Source organism: Globicephala melas, chromosome 4 (genome assembly GCF_963455315.2).
Source record: "Globicephala melas chromosome 4, mGloMel1.2, whole genome shotgun sequence".
Taxonomy (NCBI): Eukaryota; Metazoa; Chordata; class Mammalia; order Artiodactyla; family Delphinidae; genus Globicephala; species Globicephala melas.
Window position 1 is genome coordinate 116,330,025 of NC_083317.1, and position 18,991 is coordinate 116,349,015.

The following is an 18,991-nucleotide window of genomic DNA, read 5'->3' on the forward strand; positions in this document are numbered from 1 at the left end:
TGGTTAAGTCTCCCCTCGGGTCACTGCTCCTTCCCCTGGGTCCCGATGCGCACACTACTTTGTGTGTGCCCTCCAGGAGTGAAATCTCTGTTTCCCCCAGTCCTGTCAAAGTCCTGCAATCAAATCCCACTAGGCTTCAAAGTCTGATTCTCTAGGAATTCCTCCTCCCATTGCCGACCCCCAGGTTGGGAAGCCTGACGTGGGGCTCAGAACCTTCACCTCAGTGGGTGGACTTCTGTGGTATAAGTGTTCTGCAGTCTGTGAGTCACCCACCCAGCAGTTACGGGATTTGATTTTACTGTGATTGTGCCCCTCCTACCGTCTTATTGTGGCTTCTCCTTTGTCTTTGGATGTGGGGTATGTTTTTTGGTGAGTTCCAGTGTCTTCCTGTTGATGATTGTCCCGCAGCTAGTTGTGATTCTGGTGTTCTCGCAAGAAGGAGAACACGTCCTTTTACTCCGCCATCTTGGTTCCTCAAGATAAACTTCTGACAACATTGTGCAAGGCATGGATGGATATGAATAAATAGAACTCATCCCACATATAGTAGGAATTCTCTTTAAATTGTTATTTGAATATATAAATCACTTTATACAATACTTGAAAACAGTCAAAATAGACAATTTCTTCGAAATATAATTTAGTATGATGAAGTAGACAAGCATTTATACGTCCAAGTAATTATGAAAAAGATCAGCAGATCTAGATGATTTTACAGGCAACCTTCACCAGAAATTCAAGTAAACGATAATCCCAATTTCATTAAAAAAAACTATTTTCGATAGTAGAAAATAAAAGAAAGCTTTAATTTTTTTATGGGGCTAGCTTTATCTTGTCTAATTATTTTAAACTGTTGTAAAATATACGTTTAACATCAAATTTACTATCTTAACCATTTTTAAGTACACAGGTATGTGGCAGTAAGTACATTCACGTTGTTGTGCTACCATCACCACCATCCATCCACCAAACTCTTTCCATGTCCCAAAACTGAAACTCTGTACGCATTAAACAGTAATTCCCCATTCTCCCCTCTCCACAGCCCATGGCAACCACCATTCTACTTTCTGTCTCAATCTGACTACTCTAGGTACCACATGTAAATAGACTCATACAGTATATGTCCTTTTGTGACTGGTTTATTTCAGTTAGCATAATGTTTTCAAGATTCATCCATGTTGTAGCATCTGTCAGAATTCCCTTCCTTTTTAAGGCTGAATAATATTCCATTGTATGTATATGCCACATTTTGTTTATCTACTCATCCATCAATGGACAATTGGGTTGCTCCTACCTTTGGCTTATTGAAAATAATGCTGTTATGAACATAAGCATACAAATATCTGACTCCCTGCTTTCAATTCTTTTGGGTATATACCCAGAAGTGGAATTGTCGGATCACATGATAAATTTATGTTTAACTTTTTTGAAGAGTTGCTGTACTGTTTTCTATAGTGACGGCTCCATTTAACATTCCTACCAACAGTGCTCAAGGGATTGTCTAGTTTTGATGTCAAGATTATTCTAGTCCCATAAAACTAAAATTTTCCCCTTACCTGGACATTCAGATTGCTAATATTTTATTTAGGATTTTTGCACCTATGTCCAAGTGTAAAACTGGCAGATCATATTAGAGAAATTTGAATAACCCAAAATGCAAAGACAAACTTCATATATCATAATCAAAGAGAGTTTATACCCAAAATACAAGGATTTTTAGAATTTACAAAACAAATTCATGTAATCCAGCATAACAATAGAGTAAAAGAAAAAACAATGATTATTACAACAGATAGAAAAAAAGACATATAATGCAGTAACCGTTCATTATTTCAAAAGAAAAAAGGCAAATAAAAATTTAGTTTATCTCTAATTCTTATACCATTTTTTTTGTTTTACCAGAAAATATAGCACAACGTTAAACAGGAGGTACAACAGGCATCCTTTGTTTTTTGTTCCTGACTTTCATGGAAAGGCTTCTAATAATTCAGTATTTTATGATGTTCATTTTAAGTTTTTAGTCATTAATCTTTATTGGCTTAAGGGTATTTACTTTTAATTTGCCAAGGGTACTTTTTGCTTGTTGTTTGTTGTTCTAACTGTCCATCCTTGCTTCTACACTGAAAACCCAGGAGAATCAACAAATTCAAATTACCAGAATAGGAGAACTCAGTAAGTTTGCAGAGATAAGATTAATATATAAAAATCAATAATGTCCAGTGTCCAAATGTTGGTCTCTAAATACTACTCTTCAATTAAAAAAAGCAGAGCTCCTTGGAGAAATATCTGATTCCAGGGCTGGGGCAGAAAAATAAACAATGAGCCTGGAGTTTCTTATAGTACCAAACACTAAAGAAGTACTTACAAAACAAAAGGATGGGTCGAATCAAAGGGACCCAAGACCCAGCCTGCAGAGCTCCCAATCGCCAAAGCTCAAACAATTTAAACAACAAAAATAATGTAGTATTGGATTATTACCCAAAGTATAAAATAAATATACAGGGTACAAACTAATATAAATAAATGACTGAACAAATAAATGCCAAGAAGAGACAAATCTTTCTTACAAAAGAATTCTAAATAATAAATGTAAATACTTCCCTACTCCCAGGAAGTGGAGCTTAATTCCTGCCCCTCCCCACTTTTAGGACAGGCTATACTTAGTGCCTCACTTCCAAAGGAAGAACAGAATAGAGAAAGAGAAAAAATATTAACTTTAGAGTGGAAAAACCTGGCAAACATCACCTAAACCAAGGGATGAAGGTTATCATCATCGGTGATGTCATGCAAATATCATGTACCCCCCTGGCATGTTAGGATGAGAAGGGCACTTGACTTTGCTGATACTCTTTTTAAAAACCTATAACCAACCCAGTCTAATCATAAGAAAAATATCAGATTAAGGGACATTCTACAGGATACCTGGCCAAGACTCTTCAAGGCTGTCAAGGTCATGAAAAACAAGGAGAGATTAAGAAACTGTTCAGAGATCAGAGGAGACTGGGAATACATGATAATTTAAAACAATGTGGTAACCTGGACTGGGTCCTGGAACAGAAAGAAAACATTAATGGAAAAACGTAAAATCTATCCAGTCTGGATTTTAGTAATAGTAATGTTACCACTGTCAGTTTCTTAGTTTTGACAAATATATCATGGTAAAGTAAAATGTTAACAATGGGGGCAACTAGGTAAGGAATGTACAGGAACTCTCTTCTTTGCAATTTCTCTGTAAATCTTAACACTATTCCAAAATTAAAAGTTTATTTCAAAAAATCAACAATGTTCTTATACCCTAGTAATAACCAATTAGAAAATGAAATTCCAAAAAGGTCTAACAAAATACATGCAAAATGTTTACAGAAAAAAATTATTGAACTGATGTATATGAAAAACCAAAACAAATTAAAAGAAAGACCACAACATCATAGGAAGACTAACTATTTCAAAAACAGTGTTTAATCTTTAATCTATGAATTCAATACAATAATAAACTCACTGGATGTTAATATAAATACTCTTTATGAAAAATAAAAAAGTTAGAGACAATAATGGGATTGTTTCATATCTTTGTAAATCTCTTTTAATATCTATCTTAATAGAATACAGAGGGATTCTCATATCTGCTTCTGCATTCAGTTTGTTTTGATATCACACACCATGTAGCCTCTAGAAACCTCTTCTATAAACCCTAAGAGAATCCCACTGTTTACCCATCAATACATCTTTTTCTCTTTAATTTTTACAATGCATTTCAAAGTAAGTTGCAGATATCAGTATACTTCCCCTCAAATACTTCAGCATATAAACTCATTACTTAAGAGTTTACCATTTTTTTATTAGTTCTTTTTTTCTTTTTATGTAAAATTTACATACAATGAAATGCACAAAATTTAAGTATGAATTTGGTGATTCGGACATTGCGCAACCCAAACGTCTCTCAAGATACAGAACGTGACTCTCACTCCCCAGGAAATTCCCTTATACCCTTCTGAGTAAATTCCCCATCCCTCTCTAGCCCCCCAAAGCAATCACTGTTTTGATTTTTTTTCTACCCAGATTATCTTTGCCTTTTCCAGAACCGGTCATATAAATAGACTCATACAATACGTACTCTTTTATGTAAGTCTTCTATACAGTGTGTTTTAGAGCCATTCATACTATTTTTTAAAAAGTATTTAAAATTATTTTACCTACCATGAAAATGACTATCAAGATGAGACAGATGCCCACTATGATAAGGAAGGGGATTAAGTAGTATTCCAGAGGAAGGCTAAATTCTGGAACTAAGATAATGTGGCCCCTGGAAGAAAAGAAAAATTAATAGTTGGGAAGTATTAAAAGTTGCCAAATTATGATATTAATTGAAAACAAAAATATTTTAAAAAGGCATTTAGACATTACAATTCAATCCACTAGACACATCTCATTTTCTAACATATGATTTCTAATAATTTAAGGGATGCTTTTTCCAATGTTAAGTTTACATACCGGCCAAAATAATTTGCCTATATAATTAAAAGAAACTTTTAGACTGGGTAGAGGAAATCAGCCAATCAATACTTACTGTGTCCATCCTGGAAACACGTCTTTACTGAATTTAGTAACCTGAGTAAAAGTTAGCATATTTTACATGCAAAATCAGCATTTAAATAATGGCAGTGCCTCGGGCAGCATGCCAGCAAGAACCCCCTCCCCAACCAAATCACTGTTCATCAGTTCCTCCCGTGAAAAAAATCTCTGGAGCCACTACTGACGAAAATATACTCCCTGTTCCCTTTATGCGTCACATGAGCTTGTTGTACCAAGTACAACAGATATAACCCCTGTACTCCACATTCATCTGTGAGATATGGAATGAAAGAACCGGCAACAGAATTCACAGGAGTTGTAGCTTCTCTCTTCTCAACCTTCTCCACAGCTTGAATGAAAAAAAAAACCTACAAAAATGTGTATGTTGCGTGCGGGGACAGGGGGGTAGAGAGTACCACAGGATTTATTCTCCTCTGTTACTAACCATGGTTAATACGGTTATATGGTTATTAACCATACAATACTGCTATTATAAAAATTCACCGGGACTCATGAAATGAAACGGAACAGAATAAGCACACTATCTGTGTTGCGTGAGCAAATTTTACATGGCAGCAAAATCCTGCAATAGAAAATACCCTCAGTCTAGGGAAGGGTCTGTATAATGGTCAGTGAGATGACTGATTTCTCCATAATATTCCTGTGCAACTCAACTAGTATGGTGCTAGCAACACTACTTCGTTACCCACTGCTGGCTGGTTTTTTAAGTAGCGACTCCAGGTACTTCATAACACAAGGGTTAAATGCAAAACAAAACTTCTCAACGTAAAAGGAAATGAAAACAAGTTGACTCCTTCCCCCATGTAGAAATGCTTAGGATGCCCTAGTACTCAAGAAAAATAACATGAAAACAAATTATTTCTATTCCCAAGCAATTTTTAAGTCTTCATGCTATTAACAATTTTATTCACATCCAAAGAGCTCCATCAATCTTTAACAAAAAGAAGAACAAAAAAACGATACCAGGAATTTCCCCCAATAATTTAAATATTTTCCAAAAACTGCTAACATTGCTAAAAGTAGCTTTTTACTTCACTTTCCAGCAGAATGACAAAAGATTTATATGCATTTTTGTAACTTTATATAAAATACTGAAGTGACTGATATATCATCAGTATAAAAAAGAGAAAAGCAAGCCTGGGCTGCTCTATTTGATACCATCTCTTCCAGCATGAGGCCAGCTCTGTAAACAACGTCCCTGTTCTTGGTACAAACCCTCTGAAACTGCCCCAGGGCCACGGCTGAGTTACAGTAACGAATGGTGCCACTTTTAAGTAGAAGAGCCTTTCAATGAGATGCTGATCCTCTGCAACCTCCCTAACTACTTCCACCAAACTGCTATAAATTAACACTGTTAGGGTTTAGAAGCCAGATTAAACTATATATAGATAGAGATACGGACACTGAGCTTTTAAGATACTTAGAGCCGTCTATCAACTGCAGACCCTTTAAAGATCTTCACAGTATATCTTGACAGTAAACTAAAATGGTTTGAGATATAGCAGGCTATATAAATGAGACAGTTTATAGTTTACTGCGTTTTCTTAACCAAATTGCTAATGGTGAAGGTGGTGACAGCGATGATACAGGGTGGAGAACTACAACAGAATATCAGTCTCCCAGCTTTATTTCTATTCCCTCTGCCCAGTTTCCCACAGCTGAGGCTGCAGACCCATCCCTGTCCTAACCCCAGATCAATCTGTACTTGAAGGAGGAGATATTTAAACAGCTTTTAGTAAGAATCTTCCCATACTACCTCCATGTCCACCCCTCAATATAGCACATTCCATGTGCTCTGCAGCTAAGACTCCATCATTGAAGCAGAGTCCTAAGCAACCTAGGAAATAGTGTCTCATTCTCCTTTGCATGAGTTCCCAGGTTACTTTCAAACCAGGTGTTAGGCCTAAACTCTAACTTCAATAATAATCTAACAGTAACAGTAATCTCTAATTTCCCAACCCCTCTGTTGACACAGGAGGTCTTGCCTTGTCTGTTTTGTTATGCAACCCCCATCATGAATTGGGAGATGGGGATTGACATATATACACTAATATGTATAAAATGGATAACTAATAAGAACCTGCTGTATAAAAAAATAAATAAAATTCAAAAAAAATACTTTAAATATATATATTCAATCATCTTTGGAAGATGCTAGCAAACCAAATCATTTTAAAAACAGTAAATAAAGGGAAAGAATCAAATGTTTATCCTATCTTTCCTAAACAGACTGTACATCAAGGTAATCAAATAATTGATAAGGTGTGAGTCCTCTTTATAGAAGTATTTCAGCTAATAAATGAAGAAGGAATTATAAAATTAGATTACTTGCAAATCCTAAAGAGCTAAATGGATCTAGACAATGATCATTAATGATTGCTGCCCTCGCAAAGAGAGAACCAAATATTATGTCTCCTGATGGAAATACATAATAACACACATAAATTACTCTTGCCTCACCTATCCTCCTGGCCCCCCAAGCACACTTGAATTTGAACAAACCTCTAGGTCTAATGAGCAATTTACAGGGAAAATAAATAACAAAGGAATACTCTAGGCAATACACCAAGGATGCAGTCAGGAAAGTTTGGACTGTGGTAAAAACTGTACAGGACAAATGACCCTGTTGCTTCAATAAATAAATGACTAGGAAAAAAAAAGAGTCATAGCAAGTGTATGGATTAAAAATAGGGTGATCACATGCCCTGATTTGCTCAGAAACAAATCTAAAGACTGAAATATGGGTTGATATTGAATTAATGTTTACTTTAAAAATAAAAGGTAAAATAATGATAATATCATTATATTTTTTATATATAACCTATCTTCTAGTGATATATTCTGAGATATTTACAGTTGAGATGATAGGACATATAGTACTTGCTTTAAAATAATCACGGTGTGGGGAAGAAAAGTGGCGGGTGGCGCTTCAGAGCGGACAGTCCAAACAAAATTGGCCATGAGTTGATAATTCTGAAACTGAAGGATCAGATTCATTCTACTCACCTCCCTACTTTTAAACAGTAGAATAAATTAATGGGTAGGTAGGTAGGCAGGCAGGCAGACCAACCAGCCAGCCAGCCAGCAGATGGATGAGGCAAATCAGTATGAACAGGTCCACAATCCCTTAAGCACAATTCTGAAACCTAAAAAGCTTTAAAAAGTAATGTTTGCAATTCATTTGCTAGTCAACCTGAACCTAACTGACATGATAAAATACTCATACATTTATTGCAGATATATATGTAATGTGATTATGGGATGCTGCCTCAAATCCTATTTGGATGTTACATAACTTAAAAATCTGAAAATGTTAAAATTCCATGTTACATCTGTCCCCAACAGTTGGGATAAGGGATTTTGCGGCCTTGCATTAACACGGGAAGGGTGTTAATATTAAGTAAATAAAGTATGTTACAAAATACTAAGTATTGTATGGTACTATTTTACGAGCACATTATCCCTAATTAATGTCAGTATTCAAACATGCAGAAAAAAAATTAAAAGCTTTTTAAAAAATAGTAGCTGTTGTTAGAGAATAGCATCATAGGGACTTTTGTTTAAATGCTTTATATTTCTGAATTTTTCCACATTTTACCAGCAGGTATGTATTACTTTTTTAATGTAAAAAGATATGACTTTACCATTAAAAACAAAAAAAGACTCTTTAAAATACATATTAAAATATACAGACTTTTTCTAAATGAAGCAATAATACTGAGGTAAAAGCAAGTAGTAGTTCTCCACCTCCCATTAACTACATAAATATGGCTGACAAAATACCATCTTGCCTAACTATTTTTAATACAACATCCAAAATTATATTCCCTAACTTAATAAAAATTTTCTGAGCGCAGAATACGTGAACAGTATTTTAAATATCAAAACTGTATAGGGAAAATGACAAAAATCATAAACAAAAAATCTTTCCCTCTCTTTCTTTTATTCATATCCAAACTCAAATATTCCTGGATTTCTTCCCCCCTAAATAATTAGAATTCCATTTCATTGTGCCAGTTTCCTCTTTTGGCAAATGCAGATAGTAAGAGATAATAATAACCTCTAGAGGGTTGTTGTGAGAATTATAAATGTAAAGGCCTCGTTTCATGAGTGCCTGGCACTTGCTAATTCCTCAATAACTACTACTGCTTTTATTATTAATACTGTTGTTATTGTTCCTCTTAGTCAAAAGGCTGTTCCTGTCCACTATGTTTTGGGGAGCTGTTTCATGGAAGAAGCTCTGAAGTGTTAATTTAATTGCACTATTTCTATATAAGATAAGACAGTTGTGCCTTAAGTTAGTTTCAGTCTATTTGTTACCATGGTAATGAGATTTGGGGGAGATATTCCATAAGAAATTTCTAATTCCAAATCAAACTTTTTAAACTTGAAAACAAACTTTCTGTGTTTGTAAAAGTTAGTCACTTAACACACTGTGTTTTGGATTCTTTGTTTATAAAATAACATTTCTTTTTAATAAAATACAAACATGTCTTAATGAAAAGTATCATATAAATGTAAATCAGGGACTTCCCTGATGGTCCAGTGGTTAACAATCTGCCTTCCAATGCAGGGGACAGATGCGGGTTTGATCCCTGGTCGGGGAACTAAGATCCCACATGCTGCAGGGCAAATAAGGCCACGTGCCGCAACTACAGAGCCCACACGCCCCAACGAAAGATCCTGCGTGCTGCAGCTAAGACCCAACACAGCCGAAAAAAAGAAAGTAAATCACATTGCTTCTAAATACCAATAGTTTGATTAAACTATAAAAGTGAAAGTTTTTTTATCTTTTTAGTAACATGGGTGGCTTAATCCCTCTAGCATAAATGTATTTGCAATATGCAATCCTACACAGAACAAACAGTACAATACAGTAAGTCTTAAAATCATGACATAAGAAGATATAATTTAGCACGATAGAGTACATTCTGAAACAGAACTTTGATTACAACTAATCTTATATAATTCTACCCTAATAAAGACAATAATTTTTAGCTACATGATTATTTCTTATATCCATTACTTACCCTTTTTCATACGTGAACTCATCTTTCAGGGAATTAGCTGATGATTCGCCAATAAAGACAGATGGAATGTCAATTTTCTTTAGTACCTCAACTGTATAAAACAATAATAAAATTATTCTTCAAAGCCCATACTTAGTGTAAAATCAACTTAACCTTCTTCATAATAACAGCAAATACAACTGGAAATAATTACAATCAACTTGAATTATCTATTAGTTGATTTTCCAGATTGCACATTTATACCATCATCAAAATGGCTGAGAAACATTATTACATTTACAATAACAAAAGCTAACATTTTGCATATAACATTACCGCACTACCTCAATAGTCCTGAGATTGAAATATAACTCCTATTTTGATTATTTCCATTTGATTTATTTGATTTATTCCTCTACAAACATAATTAACTATTAGAAAAGGAAGAAGAGGAAGAAATGTAAAGTGTTTTTTCCACTCATAACTTAATTCCTAAATGAAAAAGTGAAAAAAGCTTTTTGTTTACATACCCATTCCCACGAGAGGTGTAAGCCAAAGAATGTAAGAAAAGACCATTTTACAACAGTCTGAAAAATGACACCACACATCTAAGGCTTTACAGAGTGAAGGGCTGACAGTTCCGAAAGGGCACAGGATAGGGAAGCTGGGTAAATTTCTACTTCCTCCTAAGCCTGGAGTTCATGATAAAGCATTGTGTTTTGATTCGTGTCCTACGAAAGTTTACTTTTACATCTATGGTAAAAAAAAAAACTAAAATCAAATGCCAACAAAAAAAGAACTTTGCAAAAATTACCCAGTACTCGAGAAATAAAAAAAATCATCTTACTCTTCCTATAGAAAAAGCAGCCATATTTTTAACTGCGAGTTATTTTAACAGATTTGGCTTTAGAGGAAGTCCATTTGCCTGCTTTTGTTACATTTTTTGCAACAACTTTGTTCTACATTTCTTTAAAAAATGTATATTAATTATTTATTTAAAAGGGGGGGTGGATACAAGTAAAGAAGAACAGAACACAGCCATAATCCTTCCCACCCAAAGACAAGGCTTTCATTTGAAGCAATATAAACAGTTCTTTAAGTTTCGACAAATGCATACAATTATGTGAGCACCACCACGATCAAGATAAAAAAATGTTTTATCATCCCTCCAAATTCCCTCATGCCCCTTTATAGTCAACCCTCACCACAACTTCGGCAACCACTAACGTATTTTTCTTTAATTCTTATAAAGACAAGTTTTAAAGTTTTAAAATCTTGGTATCCTTAGTACATTTTTTTTTTTCGTTTTCAGATTGTTTGGATATATGCAAATAAAATCATTCATTCCGTACGTTCTCTCTCTTTCTGTCTCTCTCTCACACACACACATGCCCATATCATATAAACCCTAAGAGGGAAGGAACGAAAGTGGTTAGCAGAGGAACACTTAATCACTATCTTTATATTACTAAGATCAATAAATATTTAAATTTTTGTATTAATGGGATCATCTAATAATGGGGGAAAAGTATAGGCTTTTTCCACTCAATGGTATACCTCAGATATCCTGTCATGTCAATAAATAAACATCTACCTCATAATTTTTAATAGCTACAGAGGTACTGTTATATAACCATATATATTTTAGGGAGATATTTTCTGTCATGCTAAGAGATCTTTCTCTTTCACATAAGTTTAAATTTTAATTTATTTGATAATTAAAACTTGGAATTGTATACCCTTTGTAAAATGCTTACTCTTTCATGAAACTCTGATAAACTCGAGGAGGAATTTTTGGCTTGTAACTACTGGCTTAGAATTATTGGAAGCAACATAACTTCCCTGAGTTATGATATCTAATGAGATGTTAAAAGCTCCTCACTTTAGTCAGAAGATTAAGAAGGGGGAAATGAGTACACAAATATAAACAGCCATCCTGGAAACTCTGCAACATCAGTTATCTACTGAAAACAAAACCAAATGTTTTAGTTCACAAAATACTTTAAAAACATGAAATCTTAATTCTGATCCACAAAACAACTCTGTGAAGTATGTGTGCCAAGTAGTATTATCGTATCACAGACAGATTATAATTGAAGCAGCCAGCCCCAACCTCTCCAGACGCACATGTCCAACTGCCGGTTCAGTTTTCCCATTTGACTGTCTAGCAGATGTTTCAACCTTAATGTTTCTCAAACGGAATCCTCACTATCTCTTTTCCATTAATCAGTTCTACTTCTGCTCTTTCTCATCTCTGTAACTAACTATTCACCTAGTTTCTCAAGTTAAACATCTTGGAGTTTTCCTTGTCTCCTCCCCTTCTTTTATTCCTTATATCAAACCCTATCAACCTCAAAATATATCCATAATCCTATCACTTCCCATCACAGTCACCGCTAATACTCCAAACTGCCACCGCCTCTTGCCCGGCTGCTGCACCGATGTTCTAACTGGTCTCTCAGTTGGCACTCTTGCCCATCTCTCACCTTCAGTCTATTCTCCAAAGAACAACCAAAGTGATCCTTTAAAATCTGTCAGATCACCTCACACCTCTGCTTAAAACCCATGTAAAACAAATCCCAAAGTCCCACAAGACCCAACATGATCTAGTCCCTGGCTCCCTCTCCAACTTCATCCCCTGCAACTCTCTCTCTCCCTTGTTCATTCTACTCCAGCCACTGTGATTTTCTGCCACACCTTGAAAACACCAAGTATGCTTTATCTTTGAGCATTTGCATTTGCCTGCTGTTCCCTTTCCTCGGAATATCCTCCTCCAAAAATATGCATGGCTCAGCCTCTCACTTTAGACCTATGCTCAAATGTCAAAGCCTCATAGCAACCTTCTCTGATCACCCTATCTAGAATAGCTATCCTCCTCTCATCCCTGTCACTATGAATCCCTTTAACCTGGCATGTTTTTCTTCATAGCACTTACCACTACTTGACATATACCATACCTCTTTGATTATCTGTTCATTTCCTCTCTTCCACCCTAGAATGCAATAATAACAATAATAATAACGGCAGCAATAATAATAGCAGCTAAATAACCATTAAATAATTACTAAGAACCAGGCAGTCTTCTAGATGTTTTGTATGTCATAAGCAACAAACCAGTGAGTTGAGTACTATTATCATCCCCATTTAACATATCAGAAAAGTGAGGCATAGAGATGTTAGGTAATGTTCCCAAGGTCACATAGCTGGTAAGTGGTGGAGCTGGGATTCAAACCTTGTAAGGCAATACTCAGAAACCATACTCTTTAACTACTGCATTCTGCTACCTCAATGAAAAGTATGAGCAAAGCCTTAAAACTGTATCATTTCCTGCTGTAGTCATGATGCCTAAAAGACTGCTTGATGCAGAGTAGCCTGTCAAAAAATATTTGTTGAAGGCAGAAAGCAAGGAAAAAAGGAGAAGAAACAAACCCATACTGGTAACTTGCCCTATTTATACAGCTAGAAATTTGCACAGCCTAGACCCAAACTTGAGGCTGAGACTCCTAATGTAGATTCCTTCCACTCTGCTATGGCATGGGTTTTCTCATATACCTTCTTTCATATGATCTTCAAAACTTCGTCAGGTCAAATAAAAATTAAAATTATTCACACTTTTACAGATGAAAATAAAGGGCCTGGAAAGGTTAGTAACTTTTCCAGCAGCACAGGTCAGTTCATATATCAACTAACTTGGAATAAACCCACATTTCCTGGTCTTGAAGCTTGTATTCTTCCCCACCACATTCTGCTGCTGCCTCCTGAAGATGACAAATGTGATTGACTCACTGAGCTAATCCATCCTATGTCCTAGCTGAAATAAGAAACAGATACATTCCTGTGTGAAATGTTGGCAAGAGGCCTTTAAAACTTCCTTTTGTGTCCAGATATTAGAACCTCTGCTCTTAGGGGAACACATGTGGCTATGATCTAAGCCTAAAAAAGAGCGATAGATACATGCTTCTTTTAATAAATCTGTGCTTTCCTTTCCTCTACCAAGTAACAGCAAAGATGAAAATGGTAAAGATCTTTACAACATGTTGGATATATGAATGTTCAAACACATACACACTCAAGGACAGAGCAAAATGTCATGGAAAGTAATCCAAGCAATGAAGTCAAGAACCAAAATTCTGAACAATCTTTGAAATATAATAACTCAGTTGGAACATTTCCATAGCAACAACAGGATTATATGGTCATGTGCTACTTCTAATATTTAGCACACTTTCCTTAGGAACTGATATGATAATCACAAAAAGGTTTTAGTACAAAGACAAAACAGGTGTTAAGGGGAACTGACACTTTCATCTTGCAAATTTTTTATTAAAAGCGTGTCAAAAGAGTAAATAGTTTACAAATACTAATCATCGTATTCAACCCAGAACCCCTGAGAAGGTCTTGAGGGTTGCTAAAACCTAGGCCCAGGCCTTCAGCAAAACACACAAAGAGTAGGTAACTTGCTCAAAATTATACATTCAAAACAAGTAGGAGCTCACATTTGAATTCAGGCCTATTTTCAGAGTGTGTACACTTTCTGTTTTGACAGTAATGTATACAGGTCACAAAAGTGACTAGCCTGAGAGGTACTGTGTAGGATAATAATTGTTTTTTATGGGAGGTGATTAAAGGAAGAGAAGACAACTGTGTCAAATCTGTAGTAAAACAGTACTAGTTTATATGATAAGTAAAATCCCTTCATCAAGTCCTCTAATTCCTAAACAGTGGTTATCAAACCTTTTGTGAAATGCTAGAACCTCTTAAGGGTACTTCATGCATTCTACAGTTATGATTTAATCAGCTAGAAGATTAAAATAATAATTTAAAATATAAAGAAACTAATGGACTTATCGCTAAGTTTTACTTTTTATATATTGTAATTTTGCCCCAGATTAAATTAGGGGTAAGAAGGAAAAGAGTTCAACTCAACAACAACAAAAAATACTGTCTCATGTTATAAAAAGATTTTTTTGGTCAAGGAATCCAAAATATTTCCTATTGAGGATGCAGTTATTTAAAGTCCTAAATACATTCCAATGGAGTATATCAGTCCATAGCTTTAGGGCTGCTCTTTGCTGCAAACTCTTTCTTGCATATATGACTCAATTCAACTTAATAACAAGAGGTATTATTGTTATATACTAAAAGGAAAACAAAAACAAAATATTTAATCCTGAATGTTGGCAGTGTATTTATTTAGTGTATTCTGGGCTCTGAACCCAATTGCCAATGTGTGTGTGGATCTTCCCACACCATCAAACAACTCAACTCAATTCTGACATTGTCTACCTGGAGATATAGCATCAGATTCCACAGGGTAAGGGTTCGGTCTCACAAGAATCCCCATCCCCCACTTCAGACACCAGCCACAAGTCCAAGCTGTTACCTGTGCTTCTGACCCACCCACCAGCTATGGACTGGAGGTTCCAACAACCCTTACTCCATGGGTTCAATTAATTTGCGAAAGCAGCTCACAGAACTCAAAGAAACATTTTATTTACTAGATTACCAGTTTGTTATAAAAGGATATAATTCAGGAACAACCAGATGAAAGAGATGTATAGGGCAAGGTGTATGGGAAGGGGTGCAGAGGTTCCATGGTCTCTCCAGGAGTGCAACTTTCCCAGCATCTCCACGCTTCCACCAACCCAAAAGCTCTCTGAACCTGTCCTTTCAGGTTTTTACAGAGGCTTCATTACATAGGCATGACTGATTAAACCACTGGGCACTGAGGTCAGGGGGTGTGACTGAAAGTTCCAACCTTCTAATCACCTGGTTAGTTCTCCTAGCAACCAGCCCCATCCTTTGGTGGAGTCCAAAAGTAGTCTCATTAACATAAAAAGACACCTTTAACACTCTCATTAAAGTAAGTGAAAGGATATAGCTTAAAAATCAGTCTGATTAAAGCCAGTTATTTCATTAAAATTGGCTCATTTTCCCTACGAGCTAATATTTAGTAAAGAATAAGGAAAGACATTCCCATTTTGAATGGAAAGCTACAGGCATGCCAATATATGTTAAGGGAGTAATAATAACCAACTGGCATTAAGAGAGCACAAGTATGTGGCTTTGAAATTCCATAAGAATACAGTAGCTACTTAGTATTTCTGCATATCCTAAAATTTAACGTTGTGAATCTCTAAATAAATCACAAAAATTCTCCTATGGCATCCTTAACTCAATATGCTTATCTTTATTTAAAGCTTTGGCTTTCCTTTGGTTTTTTACCAAAATATCAATACATCCTATAAAATAAAACACATAGGTTAAAAAACAACAGCGACAAACTTCAGCAAAGAACAAGTCAATTCCACTTATATTGTGAACAAACTTATCCCAAGAGGATTATAAATTGGAAATTATCTTTCTGATGGAGAAGAAATTTTGCTTTTTAAACAAAAAAGAAAAGAAATTCTGGTAAGTTTTAGTTTCGAATGATTGGTCAAACAGGAGAGAAGAAAAGTGATACCTGTACTTACTGTCGTTGGATCCCATGCTAATGAGGTCATCAGAATCAACATTGTGAACTATGGCTGCTTTGTATCCTGCTCTCTGTGCATTTAAAACCTGCAAGTCAGAAAACAGTCGTGATATGAGGAAGAAAGTGCTTTGTCATAGGCCCCGCAACTTCAGCAAACTTAAATCAACGAGCCCATAACATACAACTAGAACTAGATTATGTATATATACAAGAACAGATCTCAAGTGTGTTCTTGAAACATAATGTGTTTTACAATTGATTATCAAGGACTTCTTTAGATATCTTCCTGATTTCACTCATGGTACTAAATGAAATGAGAGGCAAATAAAGGACAGAGACACAAGCTACCAAACCAAAAGGATCCAAAGCAATAAACCTGTCTGGCTCTAAAGAGGTAGAGACTTGTGATCAGGCTCTTGAGAGTCGTCAGCCCTTGAGAAGTCAAATCTACCTCTGCTACCTACGAGTGCATTAAACTTGGGCAAATTCTTTTTCTTCCTTAATCCTCAGTTTCCCCAACTTTAAAATGAGAATGGCAACAATATTTTTCACATATGTAAAACAATTTTTTAAATGCTTAATACCATGCCTGATACATAGAAATGAATCAAATAAAAGCTATTCTTATTATTAGCATGATCATCAATGATTTTCTTTAAAAGTCCTTTCTAAAGCTTTGAAAAAATTAAAAATAACTCCAGCTTGAAGTTGCTTACTTTGGTTCTACTAGCTATATAATCTTTCCTAAAACTAGTCTCCAAAATAGTAAGCTTCGCACCATAAGAATATGGCTAGATGTGTGGAAGGATTTTCTTACATGAAAGATCTGAAAAGTATCCACACACGTCACCACACCTCACTTTTAAAATAACAATCTGTTTTAAATAAAAATAAACCCAGACCTAACTCCTTTGGACTGTTTGGTAAAAATGAAGGATCAGATCATTATTTGCATACTGGTTAAATAAAATGAAAATTGGGTATGCAAATATATATATATATATATATATATATAAATAAAATAGTTTTGAATGCTTGAAATACTTTTGAATACTCTGAAAACTATATACATATAATTCTGGATACTTAATATGGTAAGAAACCCTTGAAATTCTGTTTTAGTTATCAGCATAATAATGATTCAAAATTCTACCGTAATTCAATAAAGATAAGACCTGAGTCAAGCTCCAAAGAGGAAGGGAAAGCCCAAAACGTCGAGTTCCTGAGAGTAAAAGGAATGCCCAAGCGTTCAGCAGACTGGATTTGAATGCTAAGTAAGAAAAATGAGGCTCATGTATTCAACCCCAATCAGGTAACAGTAAAATTCTCTTCTACATTACCACTGACTTCTCTACAACTACCTCATAAATGAAAGCTGGAATTCTGAAAGAGACAATAATGTGCATTAATCAGGATATTTTTATCCTACCACCAAAAACCCCTGAATCTGCAGTGCCTCAAAGAATTAATATTTTGTTCATCTTTATAGTCTCTACAGAACCTATGAAATAATATCCTGACAGAACAGGCACTCATTACATATTACTAGAATGAGAAAATTTATAAAATATGTGGTTAAATTAATAGCTCATATTATAACATTACAAACACAAGAGAGAAAATAAGGCAGTTTTTTTTTAATGAATTAAAATAGCATAAATAGTTCACCAACATAGGACCTACTGCTCTAATGTTGGGAATAACAGCAAGAAAACCAACCAGCCAACAAAATTGTTACAAGGAATGTTTTGCAGTCATGCAAAGAAAAGTCAATAATCAAAAAAGTAAGTTTACTATCTTTTGTGATGTGTGCATGTTTTATTTTTAGGTGGATTTTGTTTGTTATACAACTAAAATTTAAGAAAATGCCAGCCTCCACAGCCTCTTCTCCGTAGATTTTACTGCTTTCCAAGGGGAGGGGAAAAAAAATCTCTCAAGAAGAATAGAATAGCTTCTAAACTTTATTTCTTATTTATTACTTATATATTAACCTATTATTTATTCATTATATTATCATAGCAGAACAGACTCCACTTAGCTTTTACTGAAACAAAAGTATACTTGGTTGGGGTTGCTATTAGTTTATCTGATGCTTTAATGACCATTTAACTGTTCCCAAAAAAAGCTAACGAAGTAACTAAGGAGAAATGTTTCTTTCACAAATCCAGAAAACAACTGTTTCCAGAGATACAATTTAAGAAATATAAAATTTATATCAAAAGTTGTTCTCTCCTAATATAAAACTTAAGTTTTACATTTCTTTTTAAAGCCAACTAATACACAAAGTCATTGAAATTACATGATTTAACTTGTTTCCCTGAAAAATATATATTTGTGAGCAAAGATACATGTTAAGATACAGGGTAGATGGTCTCAGGAACCATGATAAAGTGTATGTAAAGAAACATAGTTCAGTTCAGTAAGTGTTTGCTGAATTTACATAACAAGTAAGGTATTGTGTGTTGGGCACAATGCAGAACTCAAAGGTGAATCAGAAACAATCACTATCCTCAGAGATCTGGACACTCATGGATATCCAAACAGATCCCGTGCTTTCTAACCTATCTGCTCATGCTATCATCTCTGCTTGGAATAGGCTTTGTCTTCTGAACGCCTAATCAGCCCTTTAAATTCCATTACCTCCATGAAGCCTGCCTGTCCTGTTCCATGCCCTGTTCCACATGCTGTCCCAAGCACCCATATAACTGCTCCCTGCTTAGTATTTATATCAATTTGTTATCTTATATAGTGCCTTACAGTTGTTAGGGGAAGCACTGACAGAAACCGCCCACCCTGGCCAGGCAAGGTAATAGCCACTTGCATGAGTTATCTCACAACAGGAGATTCTGGTTAGGAACACGGAACTAACAAGCTACCACCAACCGGAAGAATTCGGGAAAGGTCAAAAGGA

General features: G+C 35.2%; 1 protein-coding gene across 3 annotated transcripts in view; it reads right to left on the minus strand.

Annotated features, from left to right (window-relative positions):
* Positions 1–18,991, minus strand: part of RNF13 (ring finger protein 13) — a 131,791-nt gene that overhangs the window by 31,908 nt on the left and 80,892 nt on the right. For 2 of the 3 annotated variants that reach the window (XM_030873249.2, XM_060298499.1), the window contains 3 exons: positions 16,079–16,166; positions 9,624–9,714; positions 4,198–4,303 (listed from right to left, as the gene is read on the minus strand). In XM_030873249.2, coding sequence (XP_030729109.1) covers positions 4,198–4,303; positions 9,624–9,714; positions 16,079–16,166 — 285 coding nt within the window. Of the gene's footprint in view, positions 1–4,197; positions 4,304–9,623; positions 9,715–16,068; positions 16,167–18,991 lie in introns of all 3 variants that reach the window. The other variant, XM_030873253.2, reaches the window with a different exon arrangement.